Source organism: Melozone crissalis, unplaced genomic scaffold, assembly GCF_028551555.1.
Source record: "Melozone crissalis strain CALT ecotype California unplaced genomic scaffold, PUWL_Pcris_2 ptg000023l_1, whole genome shotgun sequence".
Taxonomy (NCBI): Eukaryota; Metazoa; Chordata; class Aves; order Passeriformes; family Passerellidae; genus Melozone; species Melozone crissalis.
Genome location: NW_026535801.1, coordinates 17,233,664 through 17,250,674, shown reverse-complemented (window position 1 = coordinate 17,250,674; position 17,011 = coordinate 17,233,664). Strand labels below are relative to the sequence as shown.

The window sequence follows — 17,011 nt, the reverse complement described above, 5'->3', positions numbered from 1 at the left end:
AATTAAGCAGCTTGACTTGGAAAGTAAGACTACCTCAAATGCATATTTTGACAGCATTTCCCTGTGTGGTTTGCAGTGGTCCAGGATCTGTCCTAGTTCCTGGGGCAGTGTCTAGCCCTGAGGGACTGCTGGTCACAAACACAGTCTTTGTGCTCTACTAGGAACAAATAGGAAGCTTAAATATAATTTTAATCTGTTAATAGCTATCTAATATGCAAGTCATAGTTTCTACATTGTGTTTTCTGAACGCCATCTGTCTCTAATCTGCTATTATCTGCCATATTGACCTATGAGTGAAGCAAAAAGGAAATTATTTTGTGATTAGGATTGCTCTTAGGGTTCTTATTTAATTTTATGAGCCATAAGGAGAGTTGTGTACTAGTATCTATGGTATCAAGACTAGAACACATTCTAGTAAGTTTGTAAAGCTGGTATGGATGACTCTGGAGAATAAGTTACGATTGTTTATGAGGAGAAAAGCTAAAATGCTTTGGTTGACACTGGTGCCTGGAAGAGGAGACACATAAACTAATGAATAGAGCAGCAATGTCCCATCAGCACAATGTGGCTGAAAATTTCAAAGTACACAGGTGGTGGTGGTTGTTTTTTCTTTTGGTTCTAAAAAATGTGGTTTTCCTCCTTTCTTCCAGTTGAAATGCATTAAATAGAAAGTTTTTATTTGAGGCAGTATTACAGAGCTGTTGATAGATGACCTTGAGTGCAATATTGCCTAATGTTCTCTTTCTTTTTACAGAAAGACCCAGATTACCTGAAGCTCTGGTTGGATAGTTTTGTGTCTAGCTATGAACAGTTTCTGGATGTGGACTTTGAGAAGCTGCCAACGAGGTATGTAGAATTACAGACCTGTTTATCTTTCCCTGATACGTGAAACAGACCTGGCTGAGAGCCCAGTCCTCTTTAATGGCTGTGCTGCCTTTAAACAAAAGTAAGTTTTTAAGTTGTGAAGTGGCAGTCCCATTCATGTGAAGGTCAAGTTGGCTTAGGAGTGATGAAATTAGGCAAATACTGGTATTTGCATTGTATTAGGAAATTGGCCATTAGTACTTCTTGTTCTTGTTCATAGAAATATAATTGTTATTCCTTGTGTTCCTTATAATTCTGAATAGTGTTTACTATCTGCATCAGCAGTGACAGAAGAGAAGCAAGATATAGATAAAGAATTTGTAATTTTATTTCAGGGTTTGCTTTAAGATTAAGGATGAATGAAATTCTCAATGAAAGATTTGGATATCTTAGCTGAAAGCATTTAAAAATTAAAATATGCACCAATTATAGACTTGAGGGTGAATTCTTTGCATCCATGAAGACTTCAGGGTAAGAGTATTGCTGACTTCCCTCATGTTGCTGACCAAAAGCTCCCACTTATAATCATGAGTCTATTGGAGCCTAATTTCAGAGTTTCATATTTAGTATTTTAAATTTGTATGCTGTGTTATCCTGATTGTGTTTTCATGTCTAACTTTGAAAATGAGGAGTAAAAACTTAAGCATTGGATGTTTTCTCTTGCTTCTGAGGTGCTTGGAGGAACTAGGGATTTTAAGAAAAACCAAATGTAAAGGATTCAGACTTCATGAGAGCTGCTGTCAGTATTATAGCTGATACCACCAGTGGTGTTTGAAAGCACAGAATGGTACTCCTTGCATGTGGCTGCATTCCAAGCCCTGTTGAAATCAATGGAAATTCTTTAATGGGCTTTGGATCAGATCCTGTTTGAAGTGCAAGTGATAGCCTCAACTCTTACAAGGAAAGGCAGAACGCTGCAACTGCATCTCAGCAGATAAAACCTGGACTTCCCAGCTCTTTGTATTAAAAATTTCCTCATAATGCCTGTATGAGAACAAAATATATAGTGAATTACTAGTAAGCAAGACCTTCAAGTTAATTCTGTGCTCTTTCTAAAAATTTGTTTCTTTCTGGTATCAAAAATGCATCTTACTATGTTTAGTTAAGGAGAAAAGTTTGTCCTTTGACACAGGTTATCTTCAACATACTATTTCGTATTGAAATATGAACACTGGAAGATAAAAATCTGTTGGTACTTTGATTTGAAGTTTTTAAAATTTATTTGTACTCTGAGTTTGAGTGGTTTTTAGTGTATGTGTTCATGGTTTTCATGTTGAGTTTTTTTTCACCTACATAAAGCTTAGTTATGCAGAAAAGTAGCAGCATCTTCATTGTTATAAATGGTGACTTTAGTGAGTGTAAAAATAATGTGTGTTTTTCTGAGCTTAATGACAGGATTAGTGACTTAGTCTGTAGGAATAGAACCATGTGGATTTAGGCTCATTTGTGTAACAGATGCAAAGAAAAATCATCAAAACAACATAGGGATGAAGGCAGATCCTTCCTGTGCTTTTATGTCTGCAATAAGCAAACCCATGGTGGTCAGATACTAGAATTAATGAAGAATTGCAGTTTCTGCCCATACATGCATTTGTGATATAATCAGGCATATGAAAGTGGCATCTTTTTGGGCTGTGTCAATTTGTATTGCAGAACTTTACATTGCAAAAACATTATTGCTGGCCCCATGAAAAAAAAAAGTAGGTCAGTGTGGAACTGCCAAATGCTGATTTCCAGTGACTCCAGGGGCCACAGGACCCTGTGGACTCACTTTATTTTTTTTTGTTTAACTCGATTCCTTACTAGACAGCTAATTCTGTCTGTTGGTCTTTAAAAAAGTGTGATGCTAGCTAAAATGAGAAACTGCACCAATAGTTTTTTCTTTTTTTCCATCTATGAATCTTGTTGTGTTTTACAGCTGTATGCCTGCAAGACCTTGTGTAGTGAAGGGCTAATGCCAGGAAATAATGAGAAAATGTTTAGGGAGAAGGCTTGTACAGATTTCTGGACACAACTAACTTTTTGGACTACAGGCATGACATTTTGTGTCAATATAAACCATATGTGGGGCTTTTTAGTATCCAAGAAAATACCTGTTAAGAAATGTAAAGATTCTATTACAGGTTTGGTTTTGGGTTTTTTCCTTCCTGAAAGGAGGACTCAATTGGCGCTGTCACTTGCTGATTTAACTCATAAGGGTTTTTTTCCTATAAATTAGAATGTCTAATTTCCTGAAGTCTGCTTTGGAAATGTGGAAGATGCTAAGCAGTGCAGAATTAGGAAACCTCTAAATATAGTGTGTGAGTGTACCCACTATGATTTGACTGTATAAGTAGAGCTTATACAGTTATGCAGCTTATAGGCTTATACAGCTTCAGTTCTACCCCTCTCTTAGTGCCTCTACTCTGTGTGAAATGGCTCATTGATGATGTTATAATTGATTTTGCTGAAAAGGTGAATATAGCTATGCTAATGGTTTGATCATTGAGCACAGAAGGCCATCACACCTGTCTGTTATTTCCCTCAAAACGTGTATCTATGCCTTATGTATTTACCATAAAAAGGATAAAATCTCTACCAGCTGGTGTGAGGATTTTTTCTCCTCACTGGAGAGGAATTGTCATTTGATTCAATACTTTTAAAAATAACAAAGGCCTCCAGAGTGTTTGTCATACTTTTTTTCTGCCTTTGGTTAGCATGATCTTGAGCAAAGGAGCTTAAAGGAAGCTCATGCAAAGTACCATAGAAACCGTATTTTATTACTTGCTGACTTCAAACCCACATAAAAATGATGCAGAAATCATGGTAGGAATGCTGATTACATGGTTTGTGTGATTGCATGGTGATTGTTGCAAAGTAAAGCCTGGTTTGCCACAGCAGTTTTTACTACTGGGGGAGGAGAGTTCCCAGTGTGTGTTTGAGCTGAATAGGTGACTGATGTGGAGGTGGTTCAGTTCCCTTCCTGACACACCTGACAGAGTTTGTATGGCTGCATGACCATGTTAACATTATGGAGGAAATGATAAATAAAAGGATCCCAAATAAGGCAAGTTCTTTCTCATATTTTTGAGGTATGGTACCAGCAGTCAAGTAACAATGTCAGATTAATATAAATTTTTTTCCATCCTTTTAGAGTACTTGCTTTAAACAATGACTCTGGTCGGGAAAAATTGGTACTACATGTCAACAAATTTAAATCCTTGTTTAAATCTAAGGTTTTTTGGTGGTATAATAGTAATTTGGTCTGGGGTGAAAACAAGCTTGATTGGTTATAAATATTTACATTTATTTATATACTCTATAGTGTATTAATTTTGTGTAATGCCAGTTAGGATTTCTCATGCTGGTCTCACACATCTCTCCCAAATTCTCATGGGTTGTGCAACACAGGCAGCTACTGCAAAGAAAACATTCTTTGGGATGTGAGGCATGAAGGGTATGTTGTTTGCTTTCTTGTAGAGCATTTCATGGTCTTACTGAAAAAAACTTGTTGGCCATTTTAGGGAATTAACTTCTGGAAATATGATTTCAGCTGTCAAAAATTACGAATTTCCTAATACTGAGAGGGAATTATCAGAATCTGAAATACAGAATCTGAATTATCAGATTGTGAGAAACCATGTTTGTGGTTCTGGAGAGTGTGGATCTGCCAGCATCTTGAGGGGTGAAGTTGCTATCACAGAAATTAAAATTTCTTTCTTGGCATTTGTGTTGGAAAAAAACCCCAGTTGCTCTCAGTTTTGTGGTTAGTGTTGCTATCAGTTTAGAGCCTCGCCTATAAAATTTGTGTTACAGTGCTCTGAATCCCTTGAGATTCTGAATTCCACAATCTGAAAAGCAAATTGCACAACTGTGTGAGGGGGCAAGGGAATGAAGTAGGTACTTGTATAAATGTAGGTAACATTTGTTTTCTAGGATATGGGAGCCTTCTGTCACTTACACCTGTCTAGGTGTTTTACTAAACTGTGCCTCTGATTTTCCCTCCTATGAAGGCTTCCTTTTCAACATTGGAAGCTAAACAATGGGTTGTTCCCCATTTTCCTCAGATAATAGAGTCATATTGTATAGGGTCAGTCACTGCATTTCTACACATCTTTTTTGTGGTTTTTCTCACATAGATACAATGTACACAGCAGCATATTAGTGAGGGTTTGTGCTTGCTGAATTTTTTTGTTGTAGCTTTCCTCTGGCTTTGGCCGTGTTGGAGGTTTCTGTAAGCTCTTGCCTCTGTCTTCCTTTGCCTATGTAGAGTTCATAGAGGATGTGTCAGGCTAAATAGCTGCTGCCAAAGGCTAACTGTTTTTAGCATGTGCAACAGTGGATAAACAATTCTCATCCCAAAAAATGTTCTTACAGTTCTGTAGTTTTCTATACTGTTATTGAAATGGGTTTCCTTATGGTTGTTCATGGGCATTTTCTTCTTTGGTTTTGGATCACTGGAAAAAAAAATTAAACCACAAATAATCCTATTCTTTTCTTCATGTCTTGGTTCTCGCTGGTGTGTTTCCAAAAATGTTTTAGTTTGCAGAAAACAATAGGCAAAAGATAATTTTGTATGGCTTTTTGAAATTTATGTAAGAACGACATGAGGTTCACTGTGGATGAATACCAACTGGGCTTCAATAACTATGCAATAATTGGCATCTCATTTATTTGGACACTTTTAATCTTCAGTAGAAAGTAGAAAATGTTCTTCCAAATATGTTTTGTTCTCATGTTTCATTCCTCTGTGACTGTCGCTGGGGATTGCCCAGATCACCTTTTTACCTGATGAAGATCATGCAATTTCTTTGTGGCAATTAAAGCAGCTCATTGAATGGAGGAGGATTTAGGAGCCACTTGTTGAATTTTAACACTTTTTTTTTTTAATGTAGTTCATTTCTGGAGAAAAGAAAGCTCAGACTGGTGTATTGCCACCAGACATTGCCTTGTGGCTCATTAGGAAGTGTTTGTGATGTGTCAGCTGGGTGACCTTTCCCACAGAACTTCACTGGAACACCACATGAGAGCATGGGAATCGATTGGCAGCTTGGCATGTATGATTAACAATTTTGTGTCTGGCTTTTTTCATTAGGGTGGATGACATTCCACCAGGAATATCGCTGCTTCCTGATAACATTCTTCAGGTCCTCAGGCTCCAGTTGCTACAGTGTGTCCAGAAAATGTCAGATGGCCTGGAAGAGCAGCAGCAGACTCTGTCACTTTTACTTGTGAAATTCTTTATCATCCTTTGCAGGTATTTGCTCTAATTGGTACCTCAGCAAGGTTGTTGTTTTGGTTAAGAAATCTTGATGCAGCCTATAAATACAGATTTTAATGACACATAATAAGTGATTTGATACCTTCCAGTAGATACAGAGAAATAACACTTCTCACAATCTTCAGAATAATGGCAGGGAGAATAAAAGAGAGAGAGGGGAGCAGTGCATTCATCTTAGCAGTAATGTTTGCAATAGAAATAGAAGGGGTTTAAACACTAAATTCTTTGTAGCTATAGAAGATAAATCTATGGGAATTCAAGATATGATGTACCTTGTATAAGAAATACTTTTAAAAAGGAAAGGTGCACTCTAACAACTGGTAGCTATGAAATAACTTGAGAGAATTGTACAGGAAGAACTGTTTCACATTCTTAACATGCTTATAATTCCATAAACAGCTTGTGAAACTTAGTATTACACTACTCATGCAGTTGATTTCCTTCTGAAACTTCTGCCTGATAGTGTAATTCTGTTGACACAAATCTATTCCTCACTATTTCTTCAGTTTGCTGTTGCAAAATGCTGTTAGAGAGAGGAAGGGGAAAAAATATAATAGAGAATCTCCTTTACTGAGGAGTATTTGAAGCAGCATTTTTGAATACTTTGTCTCACCTTACCTCTGAAACAATTTGAAGAGCTGGCAGTGTTTAAATACCATGGAGTATTGAGTATAAGCTGAGTGGATGGTGGTAATGTGTTTCTGAATTACGAACTAGTGTCACCTTTACTTACTGAAAAGTTCTCCTATGTCATCACTTTGGTATCTGATCTTTGTAACATCAAAACTGAGAAATTCTTAGTTGTTGTTGCTTTATTTTCTAAAGTAATTTATTAGGTGTTTGTTTTGCTCCAGGGAATTTAAAGTGAGAAAATTTAAGTTTCTAGGTTACATATTTCCTAAAGTTTTAGAAAGCATATGCACTAGTAAAGTGGAAGTTATTGTCTTTGTTATCAGATGCCATTTCTGAGCTTCCTATTTAGGGTGTCCTGGGAATTTGCTTAACCTCTGAAACCCCAAATTCCAGATGGAATTGGCCTGCAGCAGTGTGACTTGAATCTTTCTTCCTGTTAGATGAAAACTCGTGAGCTCTGTAATGGTGACAGAAATAAACATTTAAGTATGTGCAGTCCTTTGGAGACTATTTTTGAAATGCTGGTATCCTTTTGTATGAATATAGACAGAATGCTAACACAAACATTGTTTGAACTAGCTTCAAATGGTACACTGTGTACAATCTGTGGTTTTTATGTTGTCTTTGCAGGAATTTGGCTAATGTGGAAGAGATTGGGATGTGTTCATACATTAACCATGTTATCACCATGACTACGTTGTACATTCAACAGGTACATGGTTAATAATTCCTGTCTGTATTTCTGTCATCTGATACCTCCTGCTGCTTTTTATGTGATCTGCTCTTTCAGCAATAGTGGGGAAGAATTCATAGGCTCAGAACTGTTCTGGCGGAGATCAAGATAAAGTTTCAACTTCTGGAAATTTTCTGACCATGGCTTTCTTTTTCTCCTCAGTTAAAAAGCAAAACAAAAGAAAAAGAAGTGGAGGATCAGACCCCCATAGAAGAGTTTGTGAGACATGCATTGGCTTTCTGTGAAAGCCTGTATGATCCATATCGGAACTGGAGGCAGAGAATTGCAGGGTATGTGTGGACTAGCACAGGATGCTAAATACTCTGGTTTATGACAGCTTTAACCATCAGTCAGTAGAGTCACATCACAGAAACGTGGTATGCTTTCTCAAACTGGATATGACTTAAATAATTTTCATAAATTATAATATTTTTGCTGTTAATACTAAAGTTAAAACAAAATTAAATTTGAGGGTATATCAAGAGGTGATTGGTTGTAACTGATCACCATGAAGGTGCTTACATTATGTTCTCCTTCCAAAAACTGACCATTTTTCTAAATGAGGGGAACGGAGAAGCCAAAAGAAATGTGGTGGGCAGACCTGCTTGAAATAGAGTAAAATAAGTTATTGAAATTCATAGTGTAGATAACTTATATCTTTGAAAATAAGTTTATAAGTGTAGCAGTAGAATTACAGCCCTTTAATTTGATTGTGTGTTCTCACCAGCCTAATGAACTCATAATAATGTTTTCTGCCCATTTAAAATTGCTTGGTCAACAAATGTGGCATTCTAGCTGGTGGCTTAGTTGCAGTAGGCATGGATTAAATAAGAGATTGCTTTTTTTTAATTTTAATTTTTTTAATTAAACCATTTTGTAAAATGTTAAATATTTTTAAGTGCAGACTGAATATGAGATGAGCTGTGAGTCATGTCTTCAGGATGAAATACTACTTCACTATTCTTTTTCATCCTGTAGGTAAAAGATAACTCCTGATTTATGGCAGCATTTTCTACTCTGTCATATTATAAATTCACATTATAAGTAATAAATCAATACGTAAGTAATAAACAAAGGTATCATGTCTAATTTCTTTGGTGTTTTTTAATGTAATTGCAGACGTTTCCTTAGTACAGTTGAAAGGAGCAGACAGAAATATAAACCAGCTTCCCTCACTGTTGAGTTTGTCCCTTTTTTTTACCGTAAGTATTACTTAACATCCTGTTAAAATATAGTTTTCTGTGGAGGAATGAACTTAGTGAGCCCAAGTAACTTTCTCCTAAGCATGCCTGGTAATGTTCAAGTCATTTACTTGCTTTCTGAGACTGAATGTAGTGGGTTACTTTGTTTGTTTTTTGTATTTCTTCTTTGCTTTGAGCATCACTATTTTGTCATCCCTGCTCATCTTTGAAAGCCTTTTTCTTTATTTCTAGACTTTATTTCAGTGCCTAACGTGGTTTATTAGGGTTGGTTCTGTGAACTTTCTTTTTATTGTGGTACACAGTGATTGCACATGCGATCCCTGTAGTAACTGCACTGATAACTCGTGGAAAAATTATCTTAGGAGAGTGTTCATGCACTTCTGTCTCTTTAATATGCTTTAACAACTAGAAAAAATGAAACTCTGCCATTCAACTAGCAAATGCTCCTTGGCCTCGAGTTTAGGAAACAATTTTCTCTGGTTAAGTCATTAAATATCATGATGGCTACTTTGGAATTTGTATGTTCTTATGATTACAAATTGTTTGTGTGGAAGAGAGGAGCTTACATGTCCATGTTCTGTACTTAAATCTCAAGAATGTGGGATGCCCAGGTAGTTTGCCAGTTGAGCATACCAAAGTGCTAGTGCCTACAGAATTGAAGCAGCAGGAACAAGCTCGAGGGAAGGGCAGTGAAGGAGTGAAATCAGCCCTTTTTGCAGCTATCCCTTAACTAGTTTTAATTGAAAAAAAAATAAGAGAGAGATTATATTCATGGAGTGGTAGCATTTATGAATTTGATTCTTCTAGGTTTGAGTCACAGCTCCTGTTCTTTGAGATTGCATTGCTGCGTACAAAAAATAGGATAGTTGCCAAAAAGACCAAATTGTTACTTCCAGTAAAATGCCCTTATCTACATACCAGAGCACTGAAAACCCACTGTAAAGGCTGCTACTGAGGAATATAATCTATAGGTTCTCTCCTCTCCATTCAGTGCATTGCCCTGGGGTTCCTCCTGTCTCTTAAATACAATATCATGTGACTGAGCTAAAAGTGTGCTCATCAGCCAGCAGATACTCCTCTGCTTGTTGGCCACCTGGCAGAAAGGACAGAGTAAGAAATTGCTGAGCATGTGCCTTAAGCATCCTGCCATGCCAGGACTAATTTGAGGGGGGGTGGTTTTAGTCTACCCAGCCTAATGATTTATTTACAGTCTGCTAGGTACTGCTCTTTTCAATTTGTCTGTAGTTCTGTAAAGATCCAGAGGCTATAAGTCAAGGAGTGGTGTTACTAGCTCACTAACAGTGGGATCATCTAAGTAAGCTTTGTTCTGTTTGGAGAACAGATTGGAAAAATGGCTTTGCAATCTTCTTTTAAAACAGGCTCAATATATGTAATATACTATATTATATATAATCTTACTTTCCAATAAGTGGCATTTCCATAAATAATCCTTTGTAGTTTCTTGCTGCTGTGTTATGTCTGGAGTTATTGCTATAACAACAACATCCAGGTTATATCTATTGCTAAGAAGAGACACTGAGGCTGTCTGGGATTAATTTCCATCAGATATGGCAAGAGAAGAGATGCAAGATAGTTGTCATTAAAGAAATTACTGCTAGAAAGGTTACAGATCTGCACAGGATTCTCTGACAATCTGCCTTAAAGTCAGGAAGCTCAGAGACTGTTTTTTTGAGCTACCTGCACTGCATATGGCATTTCATGCCAAAATTTCTCTGGACTTTATCATGCTTGATAACTGGTTGTTTGTTAGAATGTCCTTCTCTTTCTCATTAATATGGACAAAATGGGCTCATTTTTACATTACAAATTGAGAGCAAAAGTTGTGTGTCAATAGTTCTGTCAGCTGGCATGGGAATTTTATGCAAACTGAAGGTGTGGCCCTGTGAATTCCTGATAAATGTGGTAATGTTGTGTTGCTTTGATTATGCTGGAATTGGTGTGTTTGTGTCCGAGTTATATAAAACAAAGTGGAGATAATACCGTTGATTTTTTTTTTTTAATTTGTATGATAACAGGGAATAGAGGAGGGATTTTTTTATTATTTGTTGGTGGGGTTTTTTTGAGAAAAATCTCCTTTTTGTTTAATCAGAATGCTTTCAAGAAAGTGAACATCTCAAGGAAAGCCTAAAATGTTGCCTGCTGCATCTCTTTGGAGCTATTGTGGCTGGTGGTCAGGTAAGGATACTTTGAACTTTTCAGCTGCTGAAACCTCCAAATGCTTGTTCTTTGTTTAAGATTTTTAAATACTCCATAACTCGTAAATGAGAAGAATTTATTATCCATGATTAATTATTTTTGTCTTAGCAACTTTGGGATCATTCTGGGCAATAATACCTAAATGCTAAAAGCTGGGTCCAAATTTCAAGTAACCATAGAAGTTTGCTGTTTAGAACAACTACATGTTCATATGAATTTACTGTAATCTTTAAGAAAAAATGTGCATAACTAAATTAGGAATTTCCACCTGCACAGATGGAAGTTTTGTGTTCATATGCATGAAATTGATCTATCTTACTTCCCCGTGCTGAAAGTAAGCTGTTTTCAGTAGGAGGCATGGTAGCTTGAAAGGCATTACAGCTTGGAAGCTGTTTAAAGTCTTTGAAAGAACATGAGGAAATGAGGGTATTCATCAGCAGCAAAGCCAACATCCACTTTCTCACCTGGCTCCTGTAAAGTCCTACTTAGTCTGGTCACAAGCAGCTGCTGCTTCTGGTGATCTCCAAGAGAGTGTTTTTAAAGGTTTCCAGGGAGCTGCAAAGCCAGGCTCTGCTCCATCATGGAAGGCAAGTGGAGTCTGAGCAGGATGGCCAGGAGCAGCTTCCTGACCAGCAAAGGGTGCAACCTCACTGCACCCAGTGATGGGAGCAGCTGTGCTGGCTGGAGCCAGGATGGACCAGCCCAACCCAGCCCACTAGACAAGGCTGTGGTGATAAAGCCTAAAGTCAAGCCAGGAAGTCTGGTCAGCACATCAGAGTAAGGGTTTGCTCTGCTGGTGGTAACTAGGGTCAGTCAGGAGGCCAGTGGCTGCCAGCCCCAGCCATGAGGCAGGGCCGAGGTCAAGCTGCAGTCAAGTCAGTGGGTCAGGTTCAAGACATGACACAGCCAGGCATGGCCATGGCTGCAGTGTAGATCAAACAATAAAGGGTTGAGAGCCAAAACTTGAATTCAGCTCCCTACAGGGGACAAAGAATCCCTGACAGGGCTTCTCAAAGCTCACCACAAGCTCAGGCTCCTGTCCCTGAGCCGAGGCAGTCAGGCCCCCAGGAAGAAAGGTGAGGAAAATGCATTCAGGGCCCAGGCAAACATTTGCTGATGAGTGTGTTCTTACCACATGTTCTAAAGTATCATCAATCTCATAATCTAAAATGAAAACTCAGGTGAAGGTTTGCCTCAAATTAGCAGTTTATCAGGGCTAATTTATAAGAATGTTGTAACACAGATTTAAATTGTATTTCCTTTTCTATATAAGCATTCCCTTTGAAAAAGAGAGCCTATTTAAGTGAACAAGATGGGATGAATTTCATCTGTAGCCATCAGCATAATCCAAATAGAATGTTTCTTAGTTATTTAACTACACAGCATTAGTAGACAGAATAATGCATATTGCATGGTTCAGATAACTCAAGTAGACACAGCTGGTTTGAAGAGGTTTAAGTTCTTCTAAATTTATTTTTCTTAATAATTCTTTTGCCTTTATGGGTTTCAGAGGAATGCTCTTCAAGCAGTATCCCCTGCCACCATGGAAGTCTTGATGCGTGTTTTAGCAGACTGTGACAACTGGGATGACAGAAACCCTGAGGAAGTGAGCAGGAAGGCAGAGCTGACTCTGAAGTGCCTGACAGAAGTTGTCCATATCCTCCTCACCAGCAGTTCTGACCAGCGCCAGGTGGAGACAAGTACAATATTGGAGAACTATTTCAAGTTGCTTAACTCAGACCATTCAGCCTTACCTAATCCAAGGCGATGCAGGCAGTGGGAGAGCAGGTTCATAGCACTGCAGGTCCAAATGCTGAGTGAGTACACAGTTCCTTTCAATATTTCTGACAATAACTCTGAAGCAAAAAATATTGACTTGGCTAAGCAATTGAAAAATTTCTAACATATCTTCTTAGATATTTCTTGTTTTAATTATTTACTGTCGTACTTGAGAGGGTCACAAAATGAAGCAATGCTCCACTTTCAGGAGGCTTCAAACCTGGTTTTAATACAGTGTACATGCTATTTATACATTCTTACAAAGCTCATAAGTTTACACTTTACTCATAGGTCAGGAAAGACAAACAGAGAGCTTATTGGAATAGGCAGTTGTAGGTTTCTCTTATTTATCCTTCTCTCTTTCTTGATTTCTATGTCGGTGACCTTGGTAGAAAATTCTTTCAGGGGTAAACATGGATCCTCTTATCAAACTTCTCTCTGGCTCACAGAAGTCGCTGTAAAACCTCTTTCACAATTTAGTAATAAAAAAACCAGAAGAAACCGTATCAGATTGCTGCCATTTAACCAGTGTCAAGGTTCATAGGCTGAAAGTCTCCATTAAAAGAGAAAAACTTTGCTAGGCAAGAAGTGAAGCTTATCAGAACCTTAGTAATTGCAGAATAAAATTGTTCTGTAATAAAATAGCTATGTGGTATTATTTTGTGATAGTTTGATTTTCAAATGGCATTACTGTAAACATTGGCCAGCAGTAATAGTCTGAAAGAGTTGGGTATAAGTTTTTGTGTTAGAATTCAGGGCTTTGAGTTTTTTCCATTTTGATGTTCAGCATGGGAAATCAAGGTGTTTCTTTTCCCACACTTCCAAGAAAACTGAGGAATAGTACTGTGGCCATGGAGAATGCTTACCCTATAAGTCTGCTGTAGAATGCAGAGTAATTACTTGTTGAGGAAAGAAACATTCATGTGCTGTAAAGAAAAGATGATGCTGCTTATGTACTCACTATTGGAAATTACTTGAAACAGAGCCCCAAAGCAATCAAAGATATTCATTTGGTAAAATTGCTCCATAATATTAGTTTGTGGTAGTCTTTACTGTGTCAAAATGTTTAGCTTTAGGCCTAGTGATTTGTTCTTAAAATGCATATCATTCTTGATCAAAAGTGCAGATAATATAATTTTTTCCTGATATGTATTGTAGAATGTGCAGGAAAAAATGCTTGATGGATTTGGGATGTGTTTTGTCTTTGATGCCAGTTCTATTTTAATTTTATAGATACCATCACAGCCATGTTAGACTGCACAGATAGGCCTGTTCTGCAGGCAATTTTCCTTAACAGTAACTGCTTTGAGCATCTCATTCGACTCTTGCAGAACTGCAAGGTAAGTGTTCCCTTATCAGCTTATTTTTAACAAACCCTGCTTTGTATTATTACTAATGAGGTGGAGGTGTCTCATTTGTCTTGTGGTTAAAGCAATGAATACTTTGAGTCCTGAGCAAAATACCTTTGCAGACCCTGCTCAGTCTCCAAAAACTGTTACAATCTTTGAATTACTGCTGAATCTTTTCCTACCTATTACAATCTTTTCCTACCTATCTCTCAGATGTCAGACTTTGAGCTAAGCACAGTAATCTCTTAACAGTATGTCTGATTAAAAAAATCAATCCCTCCTGCCTTTTTATTTGGCTTTTTATTGTGGGATTTTGTTATTTTGTTTTGTTTCTCTTATATTCTATCAATGGATCATTAGGAAGTCACTTAACAACTGCTGCCAGATGAAGGTCTGAATTCTAATTTCAGAGGAATTTTTCCATTTAAAAAAATCTTTCTGGTGTCCCATTTTAAGTCTTTCAGAATATTTGAATCCTGTCTGTGGCTGACATAAAACATGAGCTCAAGCTGTTAAAAATGCTCCTCAATTTTTCCTTTTCTACATAGGATCTAGGGTTTTCATCTGAGTTGCAAATGGTCATAATTTGCAAACTTCCACTGATTGCACTGATTTTATTTTTCCCTGTGTGAAAGAACACAGATATGATGTAACTCTCTGCACTATTTCTTTTTGTGATATATTATTGTGATCTGTGATATGTTAGTGACATAGCTGTTTTGAGCTCTTCTGATGTTAGATTATTTAATGCTAACTACACTGTGCAATTTGTTTCTAATCCCTTTAGATTTTGGATTAGAATGTATTTCAGTGCAATGATGTATTAAAAATAAATGTGTTTGGATTATGTCCTAATTGTAATTATAATTAGAGGCAGAATGCCAGCTGACTTGAAGTGTTTTAAATAGTCTGTAGCTTTATTATCTCCTTCTGAAAATACATTGTTTGACCTTTCCATTCTTCTCCTGTGTTTGGGAATCTGCCTGTTTTTGTAGTAACCTTGTACTTGATAAGAAGCTCCTTTTATAGTTTCTTCTCAAATCATCAGCAGTGTGATGTTTACCTCTTCATGGAAACTCTTTGCTGTGTTCCTGCACTTGTAAACAAGTGGTGGAATTCAAGAAAGCAGGAACAGCTGATCTATTTTTTCTTGCAGCTTGCTGTTTTTATTTTCATTCTGCCTGTCTGTATGTTACAAGATATGTTCTTTTAAGGTTTTTTCCAGGGGTACAGACTCACATATCACTGTGTTGTTTAGAGATCAGTGCTGCCAGTTTGGTACACAGTGTACTTTTTTAGCATTTCACAGGCAAAATACCCCCACAGATGAGAAGTGGGAGAGATAGAGGCAGGGCAGGTGTTGCAGTATATTTGTACTTCCAAATATACTGTGTCTCCATTCTTTTTCAAAGGTAAATAGCAAAGGTTGAGTTAGTTTTGGAATTAGCATTTCTCCTTATTAGTTGGGGGTGGAGATCCTAGTTCTAGATTTTATTCCTTCTTTTGTGAAAATTGCTACTGGGTTCCTAAGCAAACTGTGTGTGGAAAGCATGCTCTGCATTTCCGCAGAGAGCATGAAAGTCCATACACATACCTGAAACTCAGGAAGTGATTGGATCTCCTGCAATTTGAAATGCAAGTAATTTCTGTGGAAAGGAGGGGTAAAGCAAATCCGTACCACTATTTCTGCTCTAGATATCCCAAAGAACTTGGGGTGTTTAAAGCTGTATTTCTACTCATACTTCCTAATAATTTGCAGTATTACAATCTTCTGAGATGTAAATCCTTTTTTTTTCTTTGCTGGTGTTAAGGCTCATAGGCAACTGTCTTTCCTTAGCTATGCTTTAGGGTTAGAGATCTGCACAAAAGCTTTTCAAAACTGCTTGGTTAACTTTTGATGATATGAATGTCACTTTTTGCCAGTGATATCCATAAAGAGGGACTGTAATCAGGAGGTGCTTATTCTGTACTGAGAGTCATTTAACAATCTGGTTTGTCAGTGCTGAATCTTTTCTCATCTGTTTAACTATCTCAGAGGTCAGACTTTGAGCAAAGCACGATGATCTCTAACAGTATGTCCGATTAAAAGAAAAAAAAAGTGGTTTTTTAACAGCTTTTAAATGGAAAAATTAAAACCTTGTAGACATTGTAAAAAGAAATCTATTTTTCCTTTTCACATGCCTTATGAGAAATGAAGCAACTTGTACCAAAAGTTTGATGACATCTTTATTTTTTCATTGTCTCCGTTTGCGTTTGTTTAATGTTCTTATTCTTGCTAATGTTATAGTCCTCTAAGACATATTATAGTTACTCTGCATTGTTGAGTGCTCTTGGCTGTGATGTACCTTTCAAAGTGTTTCTAGCAATGTGCTTTCACACCTATGTAAGTCAAAGTAATATCTTCAGTGTTGTCCTTTGTTTTAGCCAAATTTATGGAAGTTGATTTCTCAGGTTGTTCCTCTTCAGGGAGACTGACCTAGCAGATAATGGAGCAAAATGTGTGTGTGGGGGGGGGAAAAGAAATGCTTAGGTTTTACTCACTGAAGGAAAGGGTTTATATTTTTTAAAGCAACTTTTAAAACATTTTGATCAGAGTTTTTTGGGTTTTTAAATACCTCAATAGAATCTTAAAACAGAAGGAGGTAAATCTTAGTCCTGATTGCATTACAGCTAAATTTGGCACACAAATTGTCTGCAATTGATTATGAATTTGGGTCAGTTTGAAACTGTCAAATTCAGGTACTGACTAGGAATTTAGCTACTGAACACAGAGCAGTTCCTTAGCTGAAGATGCAGTATAGGTGTATGTTTGATTTGAAGCTACTTGCAACCTGTCTGCTTCTTAGGATGATGGCAGAGATATTTTGCCCTCCTTCCTGTCCCAAAGACTGTGTGCCCCAGAAATTCTGCTACTGTGCTGTTTGAAGATGAACATATTCTGTCTAGGTATCTTCAGCTTTCACCTAGGCTGAAA

At 37.3% G+C, this 17,011-nt stretch overlaps 1 protein-coding gene across 5 annotated transcripts in view; it reads left to right on the top strand.

Moving 5' to 3' along the window:
• The window catches only part of NBEAL1 (neurobeachin like 1), a 73,579-nt gene that overhangs the window by 14,970 nt on the left and 41,598 nt on the right, over positions 1 to 17,011 (top strand). For all 5 annotated transcript variants that reach the window (XM_054278530.1, XM_054278527.1, XM_054278528.1 and 2 more), the window contains exons 3-10: positions 755 to 846; positions 5,939 to 6,100; positions 7,388 to 7,469; positions 7,653 to 7,780; positions 8,610 to 8,692; positions 10,803 to 10,888; positions 12,420 to 12,726; positions 13,922 to 14,028. In XM_054278530.1, coding sequence (XP_054134505.1) covers positions 755 to 846; positions 5,939 to 6,100; positions 7,388 to 7,469; positions 7,653 to 7,780; positions 8,610 to 8,692; positions 10,803 to 10,888; positions 12,420 to 12,726; positions 13,922 to 14,028 — 1,047 coding nt within the window. The remainder of the gene's footprint in view (positions 1 to 754; positions 847 to 5,938; positions 6,101 to 7,387; positions 7,470 to 7,652; positions 7,781 to 8,609; positions 8,693 to 10,802; positions 10,889 to 12,419; positions 12,727 to 13,921; positions 14,029 to 17,011) is intronic.